The sequence below is a fragment of the Musa acuminata genome, chromosome BXJ2-1 (assembly GCF_036884655.1).
Source record: "Musa acuminata AAA Group cultivar baxijiao chromosome BXJ2-1, Cavendish_Baxijiao_AAA, whole genome shotgun sequence".
In the NCBI taxonomy this organism is placed as follows: Eukaryota; Viridiplantae; Streptophyta; class Magnoliopsida; order Zingiberales; family Musaceae; genus Musa; species Musa acuminata.
The window spans coordinates 37,556,932-37,576,250 of NC_088338.1; the positions used below are offsets into that span (position 1 = coordinate 37,556,932).

The 19,319-nt window shown below is 35.9% G+C and overlaps 1 protein-coding gene across 1 annotated transcript; it reads left to right on the plus strand.

Moving 5' to 3' along the window:
- The first annotated feature begins 632 nt into the window (after window positions 1–632).
- On the plus strand, window positions 633–1,919 carry LOC135598263 (cell division cycle 20.2, cofactor of APC complex-like). The gene has a single exon (XM_065091794.1). It carries the CDS (start codon window positions 633–635, stop codon window positions 1,917–1,919), a length of 1,287 nt encoding a protein of 428 aa, XP_064947866.1.
- Window positions 1,920–19,319: the final 17,400 nt, after the last annotated feature.

Genomic DNA, 19,319 nt, shown 5'->3' on the forward strand with positions numbered 1-19,319 from the left:
TCAAATCTCATTATATTAATAATAATTTTAGTAGTTTAAAAACATTGCTTCGTACAAAAAAAAATGCCACGTCTTGTTTCTTTAATATACAAATTTTAAAAGAATAAGGTACACAAAATTTAACGTAGATGATAGCTGTATATAACGGTGTGATGTCAAACTATCCGCTACGTAGATTGGGTAAATATAACGGAACGATTTTAGAATGTAACGCTTGGGCTGGGTGGCATCTATATAACCCGAGGGCCCACTCTGTTGCAATCACAACAATTCTCTCCCCTCGCGCGCTCTCCTCCTCTCGGCTCTCGGCTCTCGGCTCTCGACTCTCGGCGATCTCGTCGTTCTGCGAAGGTCGGAACTGCTCTCCGACGAACACGAACGGGCACAGCTGCGAGGGTCCTTCCCTTCGATTTTTATTGCGGTGATCTCATTCCTTTCTTTTTTCTCTTGTTTCGTTTCGCTTGGTTCTTCATCCGTCGAAATTTTGATTAGGGTTCAGAATTTTTGTTGGTCTTGGGGTTCTTTTAATCGATTCTTGGTTGTCGACTTTCTTGTGGGAAGATCGATCTTTCTGGTTTTCTCGATCGTTTTTCGTCACTTAGCCAGTCTCGTTCTGGTTTCGATTGGAAAATATGTCTTCTTCGCGTTCTAGGCGTGTGGAGTACGACCGCTTCATCCCGTTCCGGTCGGCGATGGACATGGACTACGCACGCTTTGCCCTAACCAGGCCTTCGGAACCGCAGCGTGATGGTTCGAGGGAATCCCCATCGAGCGTGGCGTACCAAAAGCTTCTTGATGAGTGCATTTTGAAGAACAGGTCTCGTATCTTCGCTTTCAAGACTGCACCTGAAGCGCCGGCCAGCAAGCTGCCCGAGTTTGACGAGCCCATTCGGCCGCAGAAGAAGCAGCAGAGGCGAATCCCTAAAGAACCAGAGAGGGTTTTGGTAATCCACGGCTTGTTGGATGATAATGTTTTGAATCTCCTCGACTGGGGAAGCAATAATGTGTTGGCGATTGGCCTTGAGGACGCAGTGTATCTCTGGGACGCTGCAAACGAGTCGACTAAGCTTCTACAACCCGTAGAAGACAGAGGACCTATCACTTGCATCCGCTGGTCGCCAGACTGTGCAGTTCTTGCTGTCGCATTTGGCAATTCAGATTTAACCCTGATTGATCCAGCAACAGGACATGTCGTGGATGGGATGGAAGATGAGAACCAGGCCCCTGCGTCGTCACTTGCGTGGAGAAGTAATTCAATCTTGACGGTCGGAAGATTTGATGGCACTGTTGTTGATTATGACTTTAGAAAGGATGACATGTTCATCTGTTTCTATAATGGGCATCGGCGTGGAGTTTGTAGTCTTAAATGGTCCATGTTGTCAGGGTGGTATTTGGCGAGTGGAGGGCAGGACAAACTAGTGCACATATGGGATGCCTGCATGCCTGTCTCACGTCACCATCCACGTCAACGTCAATGGCTTCACAGGATCAGCAGCCACACTTCCATTGTGAAGGCTGTTGACTGGTGCCCAACTCGGAGCAACCTGCTGGCTTCTGGTGGAGGTTGCAATGATCATTGCGTTAAGTTTTGGAACACCGTTAATGGTGCTTGCTTGAACTCGATTGATGCTGGCTCTGAAGTTTGTGCATTGCTATGGGACAAAAACAAATCTGAATTACTGACCTCCCATGGTTCGCCGAACAATCAACTCACCTTGTGGAATTACCCATCCATGACGAGAGTGGCTGAGGTTTCCGGTCATTCATCCCGGGTTCTTTCCTTGGCTGGAAGTCCACTGGGAGGTGTAGTAGCTTCTGCAGCAGCAGATGAGACAATCAGGTTTTGGAATATCTTTGAGACTCCCAAAATAACAAAACCTGAACTGCCCTTTGCCCAATTTAATGTTGTCATAAGATGAAAAGGCGGATAGGTGGAAATGATTAAGATTCCAAATGGAAGACTTCTCTAGTACTTGACATGAAGATCTATTGTTGGTAACATTGCAATAGGAAGTTTCGTGGTGTCAAAGAGGCAGCACATTTTCATACAAGCGCATGGATTCGAGATCTTCAAATATGAGCGCAACCGCCTAAGGTAAGTTAGAAGCCTTACAGCCTTTTACAGCATTTTAGTAGGCTTATTTACGACATGACTATCATTGCAGCTACGAGTCTGATTTTTATTTCCTATTTATTGTTTATCATTTCATAGTTATCGATATGATTATTACCCAATTGATGAAACATGTGGTCTATAATTTTTGCCCAATTGTTATAATCTAATTATGTGGTTTAAAGTGATTTCAATTTGCTTCTCTTGTGTTTCTTTTTTGTAACTTACTATCTTTGTCTCATTTTTGTTTGAGAATTTTTGTATAGACTATATATTTTGTTGTGTATGCTAATCATGCATAATTAGATCAAACTGATAGATGCTTATTATTTTTTTTCTTTTTTGAGCTGAGATTTCTTATGATATTCAATATGGCCTTGGTATCACATGAAGACATCACATTGCACACCTAGAAGAGTGTTTGATAATCGAGATATCTATGCATTATAAGAGGTAATTGCCTATGGCCTTATGCTTCTATTTTTCTTTCTGACTATAGGTTTCCTATGATATAAGTTAAACTTAAGAATTTTATATTCTTTTAGGACTATAAAGAAACTTTGAAGATTGAACTGTGTAGCTCTATTGCCAGAACAAAGCACTTGCAATATGGCCTTAAGTATCACATGAAGATATCACATTGCCAAAACAAACTTTGAAGATTGAACCGTATAACAAACTTCAGATTTCCTTTTTCATTTTTTTTTGAGTTGAGATTTCTTATAACATTCAATATGGCCTTCGAGAGATTTCTAGAAGTGTGTTTGACAATCGTGAGATCTATGCATTATAAGAGGTAATTGCCTATGGCCCTAGGCTTCTTTTTTCTTTTCTAACTATAGGTTTCCTATGATATAAGTTGAACTTCAGAATTTTATATTCTTTTAGGACCATTAAGAAACTTTGAAGATTGAACTGTGTATCTCTATTGCCAGACCAAAGTACTTTCACATGATGAATTTAAAATCTTGCTATGGTGTCTTTGCTAAATCTTTATTCACAGATGCAAGGATATTAAAGCATCTTTGGATTTGCTTAGAGGGTGAAAATATGGAAACTTATGGTGTTGCACAACTATAATCATATTCAACAACTAAGAGATCTATGCATAATTTTGATCTAAGATGCAACTTCTTATGTCTTTATTTTTTGGGTGACTAAAGGTTCCCTAAAATATCCATTAGCCTTTAGATTTTTTATGTTCTTTTAGGAGCATTCTAGAACCTGTGAAAACTTTTATTTGGTGTAGATCTTATTTCACTACGGAGTACTTCATTTCACTTGAAATTGTGTTTTTGTTTTATGTTTATTTGCATATACAAAGATACTAAAGCTTCTCAGGATTTTGTTTAGAGGGTGAAAAAATTTGGAAAATTGTGGAGTTGCAAAATTAGAATTGTGTTTGACAATCAAAAGACTGTCGATCAACCACTCAGATATTGTTCAAAAAACTGTTCATGAAATGCATAATTTCCAATTTGAAAATTTTCAAAAATAAAGATAAGTTCAAGAGTGAAATCCTAAGCCTAAAATTTTCTGTTTTTAGTAAGATGTGTCATAATTTCTGTAGAAAGCAATTATTCAACCTAAGATAACTGCAAACCACAATATATACCATAATAGTAAAGAGATACCAAACAAATAAATCTGTGAGCTTGATAAAGGTGAGGCATTGTAATTCTGTTTATTTTGTTTTTCCCTGTGAAATGAACAAAAATATCAAATTTATATGTCTTTCCATGAATAGATTAGGTCTTCTACAACATAGATACACTTCTGATCCTAAGAAAGGGCTTGAAAAATGGTGTCAAATGGGATATAATGCAGGTTCTAAATTTTGGAAGTTAGCTTACTAGACCAACAGTTCACAAATGCTTCATTATAGTGATAGTGGAGTAGTTCGGGTCCTTCCGATTAACAGGATCTTTATTAACGGTTCCGATTTATGATTGTTTCAGTCTATGGGATTTATCTTGCTGAATCAACTGTAGTTGTAGCAGAGTGGTAGCAATGTTCATGAGCTTGATAGACAAGCTTGTTATGTTTCATATAAATGTTCACCAATTAATGACATGGCTACTATTTCAGTATTTTTTCAATTCTGCTGTTGTGGTCATTTACCACAAGTTTCAGCATCCAAGCACTATATCTGAAATATGTCTTTTGTAAGTATAACATCGACCTTTGAGTTGGTATTTCTTGTTTTCAACTTCCCTATTTGTTTACTGAGATTAAGGTAGCAGCAGCGGTTGTGATTATTTATTGCGATTCCAGTAATATCACATGTGGTACCAAGTTTGAATTTGACATGATAATTCCAATTGAATTATTTAAGTCATCATTTTTTTTAATAATCTATTCATGATCTTGTTGGTTGAAATGGAGAAACAAATTGAATATTGAGTAAGCATTTGAAGTTTCCATCACCAAAGTTACCATCCCTTCCAACACCTCTACCTCTGGGCCCTTTGCCACCATCACATATATCTTATAAACTATCATTGACCTTATGGACAAGGCTAATGTGGTGGAGATTGATGATCGTCAGAAAGCTCCAGAGCTTGATCGAGACAAACAAGAAGCTGCAGTGAAGCTCATGGCCAACGGTGTGTGCACCCTTTGCAACACGGGGAAGGTGCATATATAACCTTGTTTTTCTCTTGATTAATGGTTGTTGGTGTTTGAATTATAAAACTAGAAATCAGTTTTATGTTGTGAAATTATGCATTTTTTTATTGATGCGTATATGGTTAGCTCACCCTTATTATCCAGAATAATAATTATTCATACCGGTCAGATTTTGTTATTCCCCCCTCTGTTTCAAATGGTCTGAATATTTCGTACCTAATGTGGAGCCATCTATAAAATATCCTTCTGCTAGGTGCTTGTTAGTGTTTGACTTGAAGCCTCACACTTTGAATATAAATTTGAGAGAATATGTACATGAATGAACAACCAGTTTACTTTTTTTCCCAAAAGTGGACGACTTTATATAAAATCTCCAAGTTGATATGCTAGACATTGTTTGCAATACTTATGTTTTTTATTATGATGATGTATGTGATGTATTGCATATAATGTGTATCATGAATGCTCTAAATGATGAATGCTTGGTATCATGATCAAAATATTGATAAATGCTATGATTTGTTACCAAAATGATGTATCATATATGATATGCCCATAGTGATTAATTTATTTATATAATGCATGAAGTAAGGATACAAATGTAAAGTTTTGAAATTGTGCATATTTTAATTTGAAAACATAATGATGCATAAATAAGATTGATACTTACCTTTGTTATGATTTAAAAATTGATGTAAAGGGTCTTCCTTTCTTTTTGCCAATGACAAAGGGAGAGAAAGAATTGCTAGTGTGCTATCTTGAATTGATGTAAAGGGTCATCTCAAGGAGAAATTAGCTAGCTTGCACAAGTCAAGAAGATACAAAAACTTGATTGCTAGCTTGCCTATCTTAAGCAGCAAAGAATGCTAACTTGCTTATTTCAAGAAGCAAAAGTTGCCATCTTGAACATCACTATCTTGCCTATCTCAAGAAGCAAAAGTTGCAACTTGCACATTGCAATAGGAAGCAAGAATCATGAGCTTACACAAGAAAGCTATCTTGCATTTGCTTTCGAAATTTTTGCTAGCTTGTATGTAGTAAAACTTGCATATCGTAAAAATTGTTAGCTTGTAGTCTAAAGAGAAGCAAACGGTTGCTATCTTAAGATGCTAAACATGCTAAACTTGCATATTGCAAAGGAAGTAAAATTTGATAGCTTGCAACTTGCATATTTCAAGAAGCAAGAGTTGCTTTTTGAACATCTTAAAACTGCTAGCTTGCATGTTCTAAAATATTGTAAAATGTTGTGAAGAAGGACATGCTATCTTACTATCTTGCATATCTAAAACTTGAAAGCTTGCATATTCTAATGTGATATAGCACTTGCTAAATTTTGCTAGCTTGTATGATGTAGCATTTGCTAAATTTTAAAGCTTACAAATTGCATGATGATAAAACTTGATATTATATTTTTCATGCAATAAGTTGAATTCATATCTCAAACATATAGAAAGTGACGCTTCTCCTTTTTGTTGATGACAAAGGGGGAGAAGTATGATCATGTTATGCATGATGACGTGTTACAAATATTCATGATGAATATTTGCAATGACTTGAATTCGGCTTGAATTCAAAGTTCTATCAATATGGCATATTGATAGGGGGAGTTTGTTTAAACTCCGGGAGTTAAGATTAACTCCGTCATCAAGTGGTTGTCATCATCAAAAAGGGGGAGATTGTTGAATCTCGTATTTTGATGATAAAACCACTCGATATGTGTTTATGATTTAATCTGCATTTTGAGTGATGCAGGATGCTTCGATCAGGATGAGACAATTAAAGTAGGAAAATCATATTGGGCCGGAGGAACATGTCAGAAGATTGGACGTCAGATCGGTGGATCGGTTGACGTATCGATAGAAGGCTTCGGGCCGTGGATTCGGGTATCGGGCCAAGAAGAGCGGAGATTGTGGCAAGGATATCGGAGTTGCGGAGTCAACTGATCGATTGGGCAATAAGCTGCAAGAGAGGACGATGCGTTGAAGAATCAGACGAAGCGTCGAGGGACCAATGACATGCTAGACAACTTGATTAATTACTTAGGATTAATTATCTCGATCAAAGTTTTGTTTTAAGTGTGCAAGATTAACTATGATAGCTTGAAGACATAAAGCAAGTCTACCAGAGTCAAGTTCGATGGGTGTTCGAGAGTCAGAAGATTCATCGGAGATGTTGCGGGAACCAACCGAGAAGAAATCGGGGGCTTATAATAGTTTTTGGAAGTCTACTGAAGAGATCGTCGGAGGTTCGCAGAGATCACCGAGAAGGCTCGGCTACTCACTAAACTCGCTACAAAATCGGGAGCCTGTTGGGAGTCCACCGGAAGAAATCCGAGGGTGTATCGGAAGTCCGTCGGAAAGCTCGTTAGAAGGAAACTCGACGTTGCCGGTTAAAAATTTGCTTAGGACTATGTCTTAATTTCGTAGTTTGCATGTAATTAGGGTTAGGATTAAGGGGTTAATCCTATAACCCAGTTAGGGGCCAATTGGGCCCGAATTTGGACTGGTTTGGGCCAAGTTTGGAGCCCAACCAGTAAGCTGAAATAATCTAGACGGTGGCACCGCCCAGCACCCGAGAGTCCAGGTGGTGGTACCGCCGGACTGGGCGGTAGCACTGCCTAGCACCCGAGAGATCAGGCAGTGACACCGCCCTGAACCCGAGAGTTTCGGCAATGGCATCGCCAGTTCATTGTCAATGTGAAAATTGACAGGCGGTGGCACCGCCAGCATCGAAAAACATAAAAGTAATTCAAATTTGGAGCCCAAATTTGAATCCTCTTGGGGCCTATAAATACCCCTCAATTCTCAGCAGAGATTATAACCTTTTGAGAAGTTAGAGATTGAGATAAAGCCTTAGCAAAGTCTTTAGCAAGTCTTGTTTTCAATAGCTTAAGTGTTCACCTCCCTCTTTTTTTTTGAAAATATGTAAGAGTGTGAACCACTTGTAAAAGGTTATAAGAGGGGTATTTGTCCTTTCTCTTCAAAGTGATTTGCTAGTAGAAGTTGGGAGCCTCATTGAAGAAGGCTTCGCAAGTGGATGTAGGTCATTTGACTGAACCACTTTAAATTGGTGTGTTCCTTGAATGTGTGAGTATTTACCTTTCTGAAATCGTTATTTACACAACAGCAAGCTTTCGGTTCTCATCTTCTCACTTTACTCAAGCTACTCTTATCAAGTCATTCATTGTCGAATCAAAATCTCCTCGCATTTACGAAATCATTTTCAAACTTATAAGTTTTAATCCGCTGTACTAATTCACCCCCCCTTTTACTGTTGCTTTGATCCTAACAAAAAGGGCACCGAAGGCTTGCTTTAACTTTGAGTATTTGAGGGCTTAAAAGTATTGTAAAAGACTAGAGTTCTTCTCTCTCTTTCTTTCTAAGTGTTGATAATTTAAGAGAGGAGTGAAAACTTGTAAGGGTTGTCTCCTAAGCCCGTCAAAAGGAGAAAAGCTGTAAAAGGGTGGTTGGCTTTCGCCTATTGAAGGAAGGCCTCTAGTGGACGTCGGTGACCTCATCGGAGGAGGAAGCCAAAAGTGGATGTAGGTCAAGATTGACTGAACCACTCTAAATCTCGGTTTGCATTTACTTTTTACTATTTATCTTAACTGCAAACTTCCTTCATTGCTTTACATCAACTACACTTCCATATGCTCTTAATTTAAAGATCTTTCCAAAATGGTTTTTAATGAGATTAGATTTTATCGTACGAAAGTCTTTTTAACCGACGAAAGTTTTCTGCTACACTAATTCAACCCCCCCCCCCCCCTCCCTCTTAGTGCTCTTAATCCTAACATCGTATAGACGGGTATATAGCACACTAGTCTGTCCGATTATCTCGATATCCCTCTTGAGTAACATATAATCGAGATTATTTAGAGTCTATGTTTAAAGGTGAATCGGTCTCATTATCATTATCTTATCATGATTCGATTCCCATTAAACAAATCCATGGACATCATAATATATATATATATATATATATATATATATATATATATATATATATATATATATATATATATATGCAACAAGCAATTTAAAGTGATAAAATACTAAATAATAATAATATGCAAAAAGATTGTGTGTCAAGTCATAAGTGTCATCACTCACATGGTTGGCTTGTATGACACCTATGACTAGCAATCTCTCACTCAACGTAAAGCCAACCACCCATATGCCTGATCCCCATCAGACCCTTGTGACGCTCAAAGACAATATGAGATAATGGCTTTGTTTGTGGATCTGTGATATTATCTTTGGATGAAACCCTTTCCACTACTATATCTCCTCAGGCCATGATCTCTCTAATAAGCTGGAACCTCCTTAGAACATTTTTGATGAGACCTGGGTTTCTTTGCTTGAGCAATCGTAATATAAGGAAATCAGCTCCTCGCTGCCTAGCATGACTCCTAGATCTGTGATGAACTTCTTTATCCAGACTCCCACCTTTGTTGCCTTTGTTATAGCAATATACTCTGCCTCTATGGTCGAGTTAATAGTAGTATCTTGCTTAGAACTCTTCCAGTATACTACTCCATTCAAGGTGTACATATACCCCGAATTCGACTTGTTATCATTAACATCGGATTGAAAACTCGAGTCTATGTAACCTTCAACCTTGAGGCTACTACCTCCATATGCCAGTAAAAGATCCTCGGTCATTCTCAAGTACTTAATGATATACTTTATTGCTTTCTAGTGCTCTAAGGCTAGATCCGCCTGATACCTGCTCATGACACTTAGAGCAAGTGTTATATCAGGTTTGATATAAAGTATGACATACATGATAGACTCTATCATTGAGGTATAAGGTATCCTATCCATGTTTGCCCTTTCTTCAAGAGTATTTGGGGACATACTCCTAGAAAGCGATATCTCATGTCTCATCGGTATATGTACTTGGACTAGGACAAGTCAAGCATCCTCTTGGATCTATCTCTATAGATCCGAATCCCCAAGATATAGGATGCTTCCCCTAAGTCCTTTATGGAAAAGTGTCTAGATAACCAAGTCTTTATTGTGGATAACATTCCTACATCATTCTCAAGTCTTGAATCTATGTTTTTGCTAGGTGACATTGGTTAAATATAATTACAATATGATGAGTAAATCTTGTGAGACACTTTTCATTTTTCTTTTTGTTTCTAATTCTCAGTTTGTTCTTTCCTTATGAAGAACTATGTTAAAAGAAGAAAGTGTTGTACAAATTGATCTCTAGGAAGCTTTTGAGTATCCTCTTGATGAATCTATAAATTTGGTATCACTCTACTCACTCTATTTAGTATTAGATACACGAAAATGATTTTCTCTTCTTTTATGTGAATCATAAATCTCTAAAAGTCTTTGAATGAGACTAGTGAGGGCAACATCTTGAGTTCTAAAAGTCTTTGAATGAGACTAGTGAGGGCCCATCTTTCTCGGTATTCCACTATCAATAGAAAAGATAATTTATTCTAACTCTACAACCATATTGGGATTATATACTTTCTGTTTGCAGAAAGATAATTCATGTTTTGTGATGTTTATATGCTTCTATCATACATTTAGCTTTTGGATAAGTTATGTCCATAACATTCCAAGTTATAGCAAGTGAAATCATGCCTGGTGCTTTGTAGACATAACATTATGGTTTATGGTCATAAGTTAGTCAGTGAATTTATGTGAGAACATTAGAGCTTTCACAAGAATAAGGCCTTTATAGGTAAGTTGTGGAGTTATGTTTTCTTATCTCTTTGCCTTAGCCTCAAATAAGTATGATCAGATTATTCAAAAATAAACGTGGCTACCACATCAAGAGGCTTTGGCCACTACAAAATCTCAGGAAGTTTAAATGTATGTAGCTATATCCCTCTAGGCCATAGGATATTCATTATATTATTCAAGTCCATGGTACTCATTTGTTACGTCAATCATATAGGAAGAGTAGTGCCCGCTAAATAACAAAAACACTCTACCGATTAGTGGGCTTCACTTATTGATTAGATTTTGACTACTTGATTATGTTGAAAACTCATAATAATTAGGTAATATTTGAATCTTCACGAAGAAAAAGTAAGTAGTATTTGGTTATTTTGTGTTGAATTAGGAGGTAATATTTGACTGCTTGACTATGTTAAAAGTTGAAAATAAATAGGTAATATTTAAATTTCTTGAAGAAAAATTAAATAAGATTTTGTTATTTTCTTAGAAAATGTTTTCAAGTATAGATGTTCGTGTTCAATTAGGAGGGAGTTAGTCCTATTGCAACTTTTGATGAATAAGTACATAATCGTTTATAAGAATAGAATTATGAAGATTAGCTTAAGTGGAATTTCATATTGTCTTCTTCGAGAGCAGCATTTGATATCTTTATTTGTTGGTCCCATATTGCTATGTCTTATGATAGCACAAAAACTTAATAGCTATGCCAACAATTTGTATCCTTTTCCTTTATTTGTCATTTGTCTATTTTATGTTTCTATCTTTGCTTGTCATAAAGATGTTTATCTAATTCAATATATTCCAAAATCATTACCAATGAGTTTTGTGTACTTATATTTGTTCTCTTGTATATTTATTTGGTGTGTTTTTGTATGTGATAATGTGTGCTAAATTATTTTTATAGGTGCACATGACTATATATATATGAGGATTATTTATTTAGATACTTTAGATTATGTATAAAGCTTCCTAAAGGACAAATGAAGTTATCCTTTAGTACTCTGAAATGTTTATTTCTATTTGAATAAATTTTAGGATGTTGACTTAATTCAGCTTTATACAATAAAATGTCTTTTGATGGTTGCATGATATTTCATCTGTTAGTGATTATATACTTAGTAACATTCTTTTGGTCAACCTGCTTTAAGCTATAGGTTATTTGGAGCAAGTTAGATATGACATTGGAAATGTTATGCAATGTTTGAAAACTTAATTATTGGTGAGACATTTGCTTAACGATCCATTGCTTGTTCGACATGTTTTGATGAAGCAAAGCTTTAGCAAGGTACAAAAGGGCCTGAGGTGAGGTAATAAATTTGGAAGCAAACCCAAAAACATCATGTTTACATTATGATCATTTTATTTAACTATGTGGCCTATTAAATTTACTAAATTTATTTGCATGCTTTGTTGCATTGATATCTACAGCTATAATAATAAAACTATATATTATTGTAAATCTCTAATAAAAGCTACAACATACTCCTTAGAGTACTGAAAAAATGATCAACTTAGGTGGTCAAACCAATCTCTACATGCTAGAGGACTTAGAACAAAGAGCAAAATGTATTAACCAATTAGTACTATTGTTCTCCTCCCTAAACACATGACAAAATACGCATGCTTGAAGTCTCAAAATAAAAATCCAAATATATTTTATGTAATTTAATGAACTTCATAGAAGAGGTTCTTGTATGTTAATGAACTTAATAATCAACTTTGTATCATATTCAACTATCAGCTTGGGACCCTCTCTTCAATCGCAAGCTCAATCCCATATTTGATCATAATTAATTCAGATTTTCAACATATGATTTTCGATAAATTGATAGTCTACCATCATACATGTCCCTGCACTATTTCTAAGAAGGAACTATATTCTACCATAACCATCTGGCATATTAAATGCACTATCAGAATTAAGCTTAAACCATCCATACTTCGGTTTGGACTAAGTAATAAGTAATTGATTGTTCCCCAAACATTCCTTAGATAGAATTAAGAAAGCTAATCCCTTAGACAAAATTGAGAAATATAATCCCTTAACTCCATTTGAAGGTGGCCTCATTATGGGCCTTCCAAATCAACCAAATGTCACGGGCAATCAAGGCTCTCAATAGTTAATAACTGATTTTAGTAAGGCTCTCCCCCTCTCTCAACCTCAAGTTTTTAATCATTCTTGTGAACAAAGGATATACTAAAATCTCTAGCCCACTCCATACCCACTCCATACTTCACAAGCAAATTTGCGCTCAAAAAAATAAGTGATCCTGCATATCCATACCTTCCCCGTACAATAGCACACATAGTTTAAAATCACAAATATAATCTTAGCTAATCTCCCAATGGTAAGAAGCCTATGATGAAGCAATTTTCAATAAAATAATTAAACTCTAGGGAGGATAAGAACCTTCTATAGCCTCACCTAACACTCCTCACTCAAACCAGTGTCACTAGAGCAACCTCTCAAATACCTATAAGCAAATTTAGTTGCGCCTTCCATATCCTCCTATCATCATAAAGGTTAAGGGAATACTAATCCTTGTAACCAAAGGTCCACCCACTAACACAAATAAAGATAGTATTATATATGTATCCCATGATTAATTATTAATCAAACCAATATTTATTGTACCACCCAAAATGGTATAGGACAAGCGATATATACTTGTCTAGTTGTCGGCCAATATGTTGACCATCCCATTTTGAGAGATTTAGTTAACTTAATAAAAAATTAAAGATATAGTAAAGATCCTATCCAAATTAATGTTAAAAAAAAAGAGATTATGACTTACGAATTCGAGCTCTCTTCTCCTTTAAGATGTTGTCGCCTCGCATTGCTGCTTTGCCAGTATTGTCGTCATGCTTCATTGTCGCATAAGAGGTCACCAACTCACCATCACAAATGTGAGCCCTCTTCTTGTGTAAGATGCTACCACCTTGCTGTTGCTACTTCATCACTGTTCTCTCTACAACTTTGCCATTAAGTAAGATATCATTGTTGTTACTATTGCCACTTCGATGATATTATTGCTTCACCAGTACTACTAATGTTGTAGCTTCCCAAGTACACTACGACTATTCTTTTTCTCCTCATCATCTTTCTTCTTCTTCCTTCTTCTTTCGCTACTTCTTCGCTCTTTCTTCCTTCCTCCTTCCTTCTTTGTTCTGACATCGCCCCTTCCACTTCTCTCTCTTTTTCTTTCTTGCCAAACCCCCAATATACACCACCAGCATACCATGTGTTAATATACCAATATAGACTAATATGTACCATTCCAATATATTATCGAAATGGGTTTGGTACCTGAAAAGATAAACCCTAAATCAAACTAGAAATTATAACATTTTCAAAGTTGAATCCATATTTATAAATGTTAGCTTCAATAAAAGAGGGACAATAAATAATCAGTTATCATGCATCACATCAATAGAAATATTATCATCGATGAAAAAAGATAAACCCTCATGAAGAAAATGTAGAGAAAAAGACCCCAACAACAATTAATAAGAAAAGAATTAACATGCTTCTAAGGGGAGATAATGTCATTTAACAGTAACCACTTTGACCTAAAGATTGGACTCCTAATTCAACACTATGGAAACTCTTTTTCGCTTGAAGAGCAAGACTAGTAGTGATCAAATGAATGCCCTAACCACCATCTTGTTTGGGAAGAGTGATAATATCCTAGGAAATTAGATAAAGCCATTAGTATTATCAAATTTCTACCATAAGAAATCCTTAATTTAATGTTCTGAAACACTTTCTTAAGCATCAAGATATTTAAAACATGAAAAATGGTGACATTTAAAACAAAATTAATGAGGGTGATCTAATTCTGTATTTTAACAATAAAATTAATTGATGAGTTTACAAACTAATATACTTTTGAGAGAAGTGACACGGGAAATATATCAATTAAGGACTCGAACCATCAAGGGCAAATTGTCAAAGTAGGAGAATCAGACATTGTGCTAAGAAAAGTATTATGTTGGAAATTGGACATAGAGTTGGACGATTGAACTTTGTGCTATAAGTTTGGGCATCTTGCTAGAATGATAAAATATTATGCTAAAATATTAGATGTCGTAGAAAAGTTGACATGCCGATGAATCGAGCGATATGCCGAAGGAAAGGAGGACATGCTAGAGTTTTAAATAAAGTATCAAAAGATTAGACGATCTGCCAAAATAGCATACAATATGTTGAAAGCTTTGTAATTGTTCAGGATATGTTGTTGAATTGTTAAAGTCTTATTTGGTCTTTTTGGGTCAAACTAAGTTAGGATTAGGCCAAAACTATGCCAAATTATTGATAAAGCCAATGGGCTTTGACTAAGGTTAAATTAGGCCTATTAGAAGGCTAAAACAATGGACTTGAGTTGGCTTGGACAGTGGTACTGCTAGGCCTAAGCGATGGTACCGCTTGAGTCAACCGATAAGCACAAATAGTATTTGTCAGTGCTACCGGTAGTGGTACCACATATATTGACGGTGGTCTATTTAGAATTCAAAAATTATGATAGTGGTACTGTCCAAAAGTCTAAAATTGTAATATCAAAAGTTATAGCAGTAGTACTACCTTGTGCCAATGATAGTACCACATATGCCCTAAAATTTCAAGGATTTAAATTTTTTGGCTCAATTTTTTAAGCCTCTTGGGGCCTATAAATACCTCACTAAGGTTTGGTTGATGGATCATCAATTTCTGAGTTAGTGAAGAGTTGTAGGTCTCTCTTTGGATATTATTTTAGTCTCTTCCTCTGAGTTTAGAGGTAATTTATAGGAGATGAGAGATATTATAAAAGAGTGAGTGTGGAGGTTCTCTTATAAGCCTATTAAAAGGATAAAAGCTATAACAATGAAAGTTGATTTTCATCCATTGGAAAGAAGATCAGTAGTGAAAGCCAATGACTTCAACGAAAGAGAAATCGAGAGTAGATGTAGGTTGAAAAGATTGAACCACTATAAATCGATTTCTATTGCTTTTGATTTTTTGTTACTTACTAATTTACTTTACTCACAACCCTTACTCACATTTTTGGTTAATTTCATTTCTAATATGGATTTATTGATCGACCTTTAAAATCGGTTAAAATTTCCTATAATACTAATTCACCCTCCCATCTTAGTGTCATTATGATCCTAACACCTACTAGCCTAGGATAACTTAGACCCATTCCAAGAATCAATCTTACCATTAAGACTTCAACATAATATCAAAGGGCGATTTGAGAATTCTATGAGGAATGATCATATTACTAAGGTATTTAAAATGGAACTTTCTCTCTTTGACATTAAAGGAATTGACATCATGTCTCTTACCAACTCTCATGCTACGAGAAAAAAAATATATATATATTTACTAAGATTAATGAGTTGATTCATAAGAGTCTCATAAGCCTTGAGAATATCCTTAATGGTTTCACAAAATCTTTTATTCACCCTAAAGCATGTCAAAATATTATTTGCATATATAATATGAGAGAAACATATACAATTTTTAAATTTAAATAGGGTGAGAAACTTATCATCAATAGCCTTATGAAATAGGCAAGAAAGGATTTGGGCCACAATGATGTATAGATATAGGGATAATAGTCCCCGATACCCCTATTGCTCTTAAAATACCTTAAGCCCTTACAATTAATAAGATATGAAAAGATATAAATAGAAATATAAGTTTTAATCCAAGACATAAATTATATAAAATAATTTAAAAGAGTATAAATGAAAAGAATGACATCCTAAGAAAGACGTGTTAGGATCAAGAGCACTAAGAGGGGGGGGGTGAATTAGTGCAGCGGAAAACTTTCGACGATTAAAACTGCATTCATATGATAAAAGCGATTTCGGTAAGAAAGCCGATTCGTAAATCACTTTAACTTGTGATCAAGCAAGATGCAGTTAAAGCAAAGATATAAAGGCAGTTTGTAGTTATGATGGAAGTTAGAATGTAAGCGCAAACTGAAATATGATGTTCGTACGATAAAACTGATTTTCATCTTAACGTCGATTCAGAAAATACTTAACTATGAACACGTTCGTAAATGAGCAGAAGGCAGTAAGCTACTGAGGAGGTTTGTAGTAAAGATAAGATGCTCAAAGTAAATACAAATTGAGATTTAGAGTGGTTCGGTCAATCTTGACCTACATCCACTTTTGGCTTCCTCCACCGACGAGGTCATTGACGTCCACTAGAGGCATTCCTTCAATAGGCGAAGGCCAACCACCCTTTTATAGTTTCACTCTTTTTGACGGGCTTAGGAGACAACCCTTACAGAATTTTCTTTCCTCTCTTGATAGATCAAAACTTGGAAGAAAAGAGGAAGGAGAACTTTTAACTCATACAACACTTTTGAGCTCTAAAAATCATAGAGTAAGATCAGGATTTTGGTGGTTTTTGGGTTCCCTTTCATTGCTGAAAGGGTGGGGTATTTATAGGCCCCAACCTAGTTTGAATTTCGAGCTCAAAACGGTCATATCCCGGAATTTCGGGGTATGGCGGTTGCACCGCCTGACTGGGGCGGTTGCACCGCCTGGCAGAGCTCGAAGACTGAGCCTCTGGGCGGTGCCACCTCTTATCAGGGGCGGTTGCACCTCCTGCTAGAGCTCGGAGACCGAGCTCAGGTGGTTCCACCGCCTGTCAGGGGTGGTTGCACTGCCCAGCCTAGCTCGGAGATTGAGCCCTGGGCGGTGCCACCGCTGGCCAAGAAATCTGAATGGGCTGATCCATTCGGCCCAATTTGGGTCTGTCAAGGGCCCAATTGCCCCAAGATTAAGTTAGTGGGATCACCTCCCATTTCTAACTTAATCATCGTGCTAACTACATATTTTTTAAGACATTTACTACAACTTGCTCTGGTGCGTCAATCGCTTCTTTCGGCGAGCTTCCGACGATCTTCCGACGAACCTTCGGCGATGCTCATGTGGACTTCCGGCAAACTCCTGGACTTGCGACGGTCTACTTGGTGAGTTCCGATGAGCTTCTTCAGCAAGCTCCTGGACTTCTCGGATTTGTTCCCGTAGAACCTCCGACGACCGTCCGGACTTCCGTCGAACTCTCGAACTCCCAACGTGATCATAGTCTTGACTCCGACGCGACTCCGACGCAACTCTTACTGCATGTTTTACTTTCATCGTAGTTAATCCTGCACACGTAAAACAAAACTTCGATCGAGACAATTAATACTAAGCATTAATCACGTTGTCCGGCATGTTATTGGTCTCTCGACGCTTCGTCCGATTCTTTGACGCATCATCCTCTCTTGCAGCCTATTGCCCAATCGGCCAGTTGTCTCTGCAACTCCAATGTCCTTGGCACAATATCCGCTCTCCTTGGCCCGATGCCCGAATCCACGGCCCGAAGCCTTCTGTCGATACGTCGACCGATCCACTGGCCCGATGTCCAATCTTTTGACATGTTCCTCCGGCCCAACATGATTTTTCTGCTTTAATTGTCTCAACCTGATCGAAGTATCCTGCATCACTCAAAACGCAGATTAAATCATAAATATATATCAAGTGGTTTCGTCATCAAAATACGAGATTCAACAATCTCCCCCTTTTTGATGATGACAACCACTTGATGACGGAGTTAACCTTAACTCACGGAGTTTAAACAAACTCCCCCTATTAATATGTCATATTGATAGAAACTCTTAGATTCAAAAATCCAAGCAACATGTCATCATAAACTTATGCATAACATGTCATGTCATCAACATACTTCTCCCCCTTTGTCATCAACAAAAAGGAGAAGTACCACAATCAAGTGTTTGTGATATAAGTTTAACTCATTGCATGAAAAACATAATATCTATTTTTACCATCATGCAAGTTTGCTATCATCAAATGATAAAATATCAACATGTAAAATTGCGATGTAAGCTTTTTGATATCTTAACATGATATGGCACTTATAACATCAATTTATATATTTCTCCCCCTTTGTTATCAACAAAAAAGAGAACGATATAAGCAAATTTTAAAGATAAGTGCGATAGGTTCATGTCATTTTTCTACAAAGAGTGATAGAATATAAACATCTCAAGAAAACATGATGTAAAGATAGCTTTCATTACTTCTTCCTTTTTATTTGTTATTATCTTTTGGATTTATATTTTTTATTTATTGTTTTACTTCCCAAATAAGATAAAAGATGTTAAAAAGCTTTTATCTTAAAAAAAAGTGTTAGCATAAATTTTATACTTAATAATATTTTACTTGAAATATGATATCTTAGATATAAAAACATCTAACATCGTGCTTATCATTATCACTAGCTAATATCGTTGTTATTTTTTCAATTTTATATAAAAATTATATGCATTAGTTTAAATAGTAAAATTTTAAGTGAATGATATAATAAAGAAATATTTTATATTTAAAAAATAATTATATTTTTCATATATAAATTCACATAATAAATTAGTTAAAATTATAGTTTGATAACAACAAAAACAAATACTTTAAGGCTTTTTTAGCCACATTATCTTTTGGTTAGATATTTTATTATTTTAAAATTATACTATAAAAGAATGATTTTAGCCACCTAATTTTCTTTGTAACTTTTAAAGATAAGAAATTTAAGGAAAACGGTAAGCAATCTTTTTTTTAAAATAAAAGTTAGTAGTATCGATTCGATTCCAAGAATATGCGACTAATGATCAAGATATTTACCATCCAAATTGACATCATTGAAAATTTTAAAATATTGTGTTAGTTTGATAAGTTTTTAAATAATTAAATGTTAAATTTTTTAAATCGATCAAATCATAAAGTAATTTGATGGAATAATAGAAATATTTCATTGATATAAAATTTATCACTTAAAACCATAAAATAACTTGATCTTGTAATGAAATAATAGTATC

Bases quoted from the DNA above. Each gene is read 5' to 3' on its own strand.
- LOC135598263 (XM_065091794.1), top strand. From the start codon at position 633: ATGTCTTCTTCGCGTTCTAGGCGTGTGGAGTACGACCGCTTCATCCCG.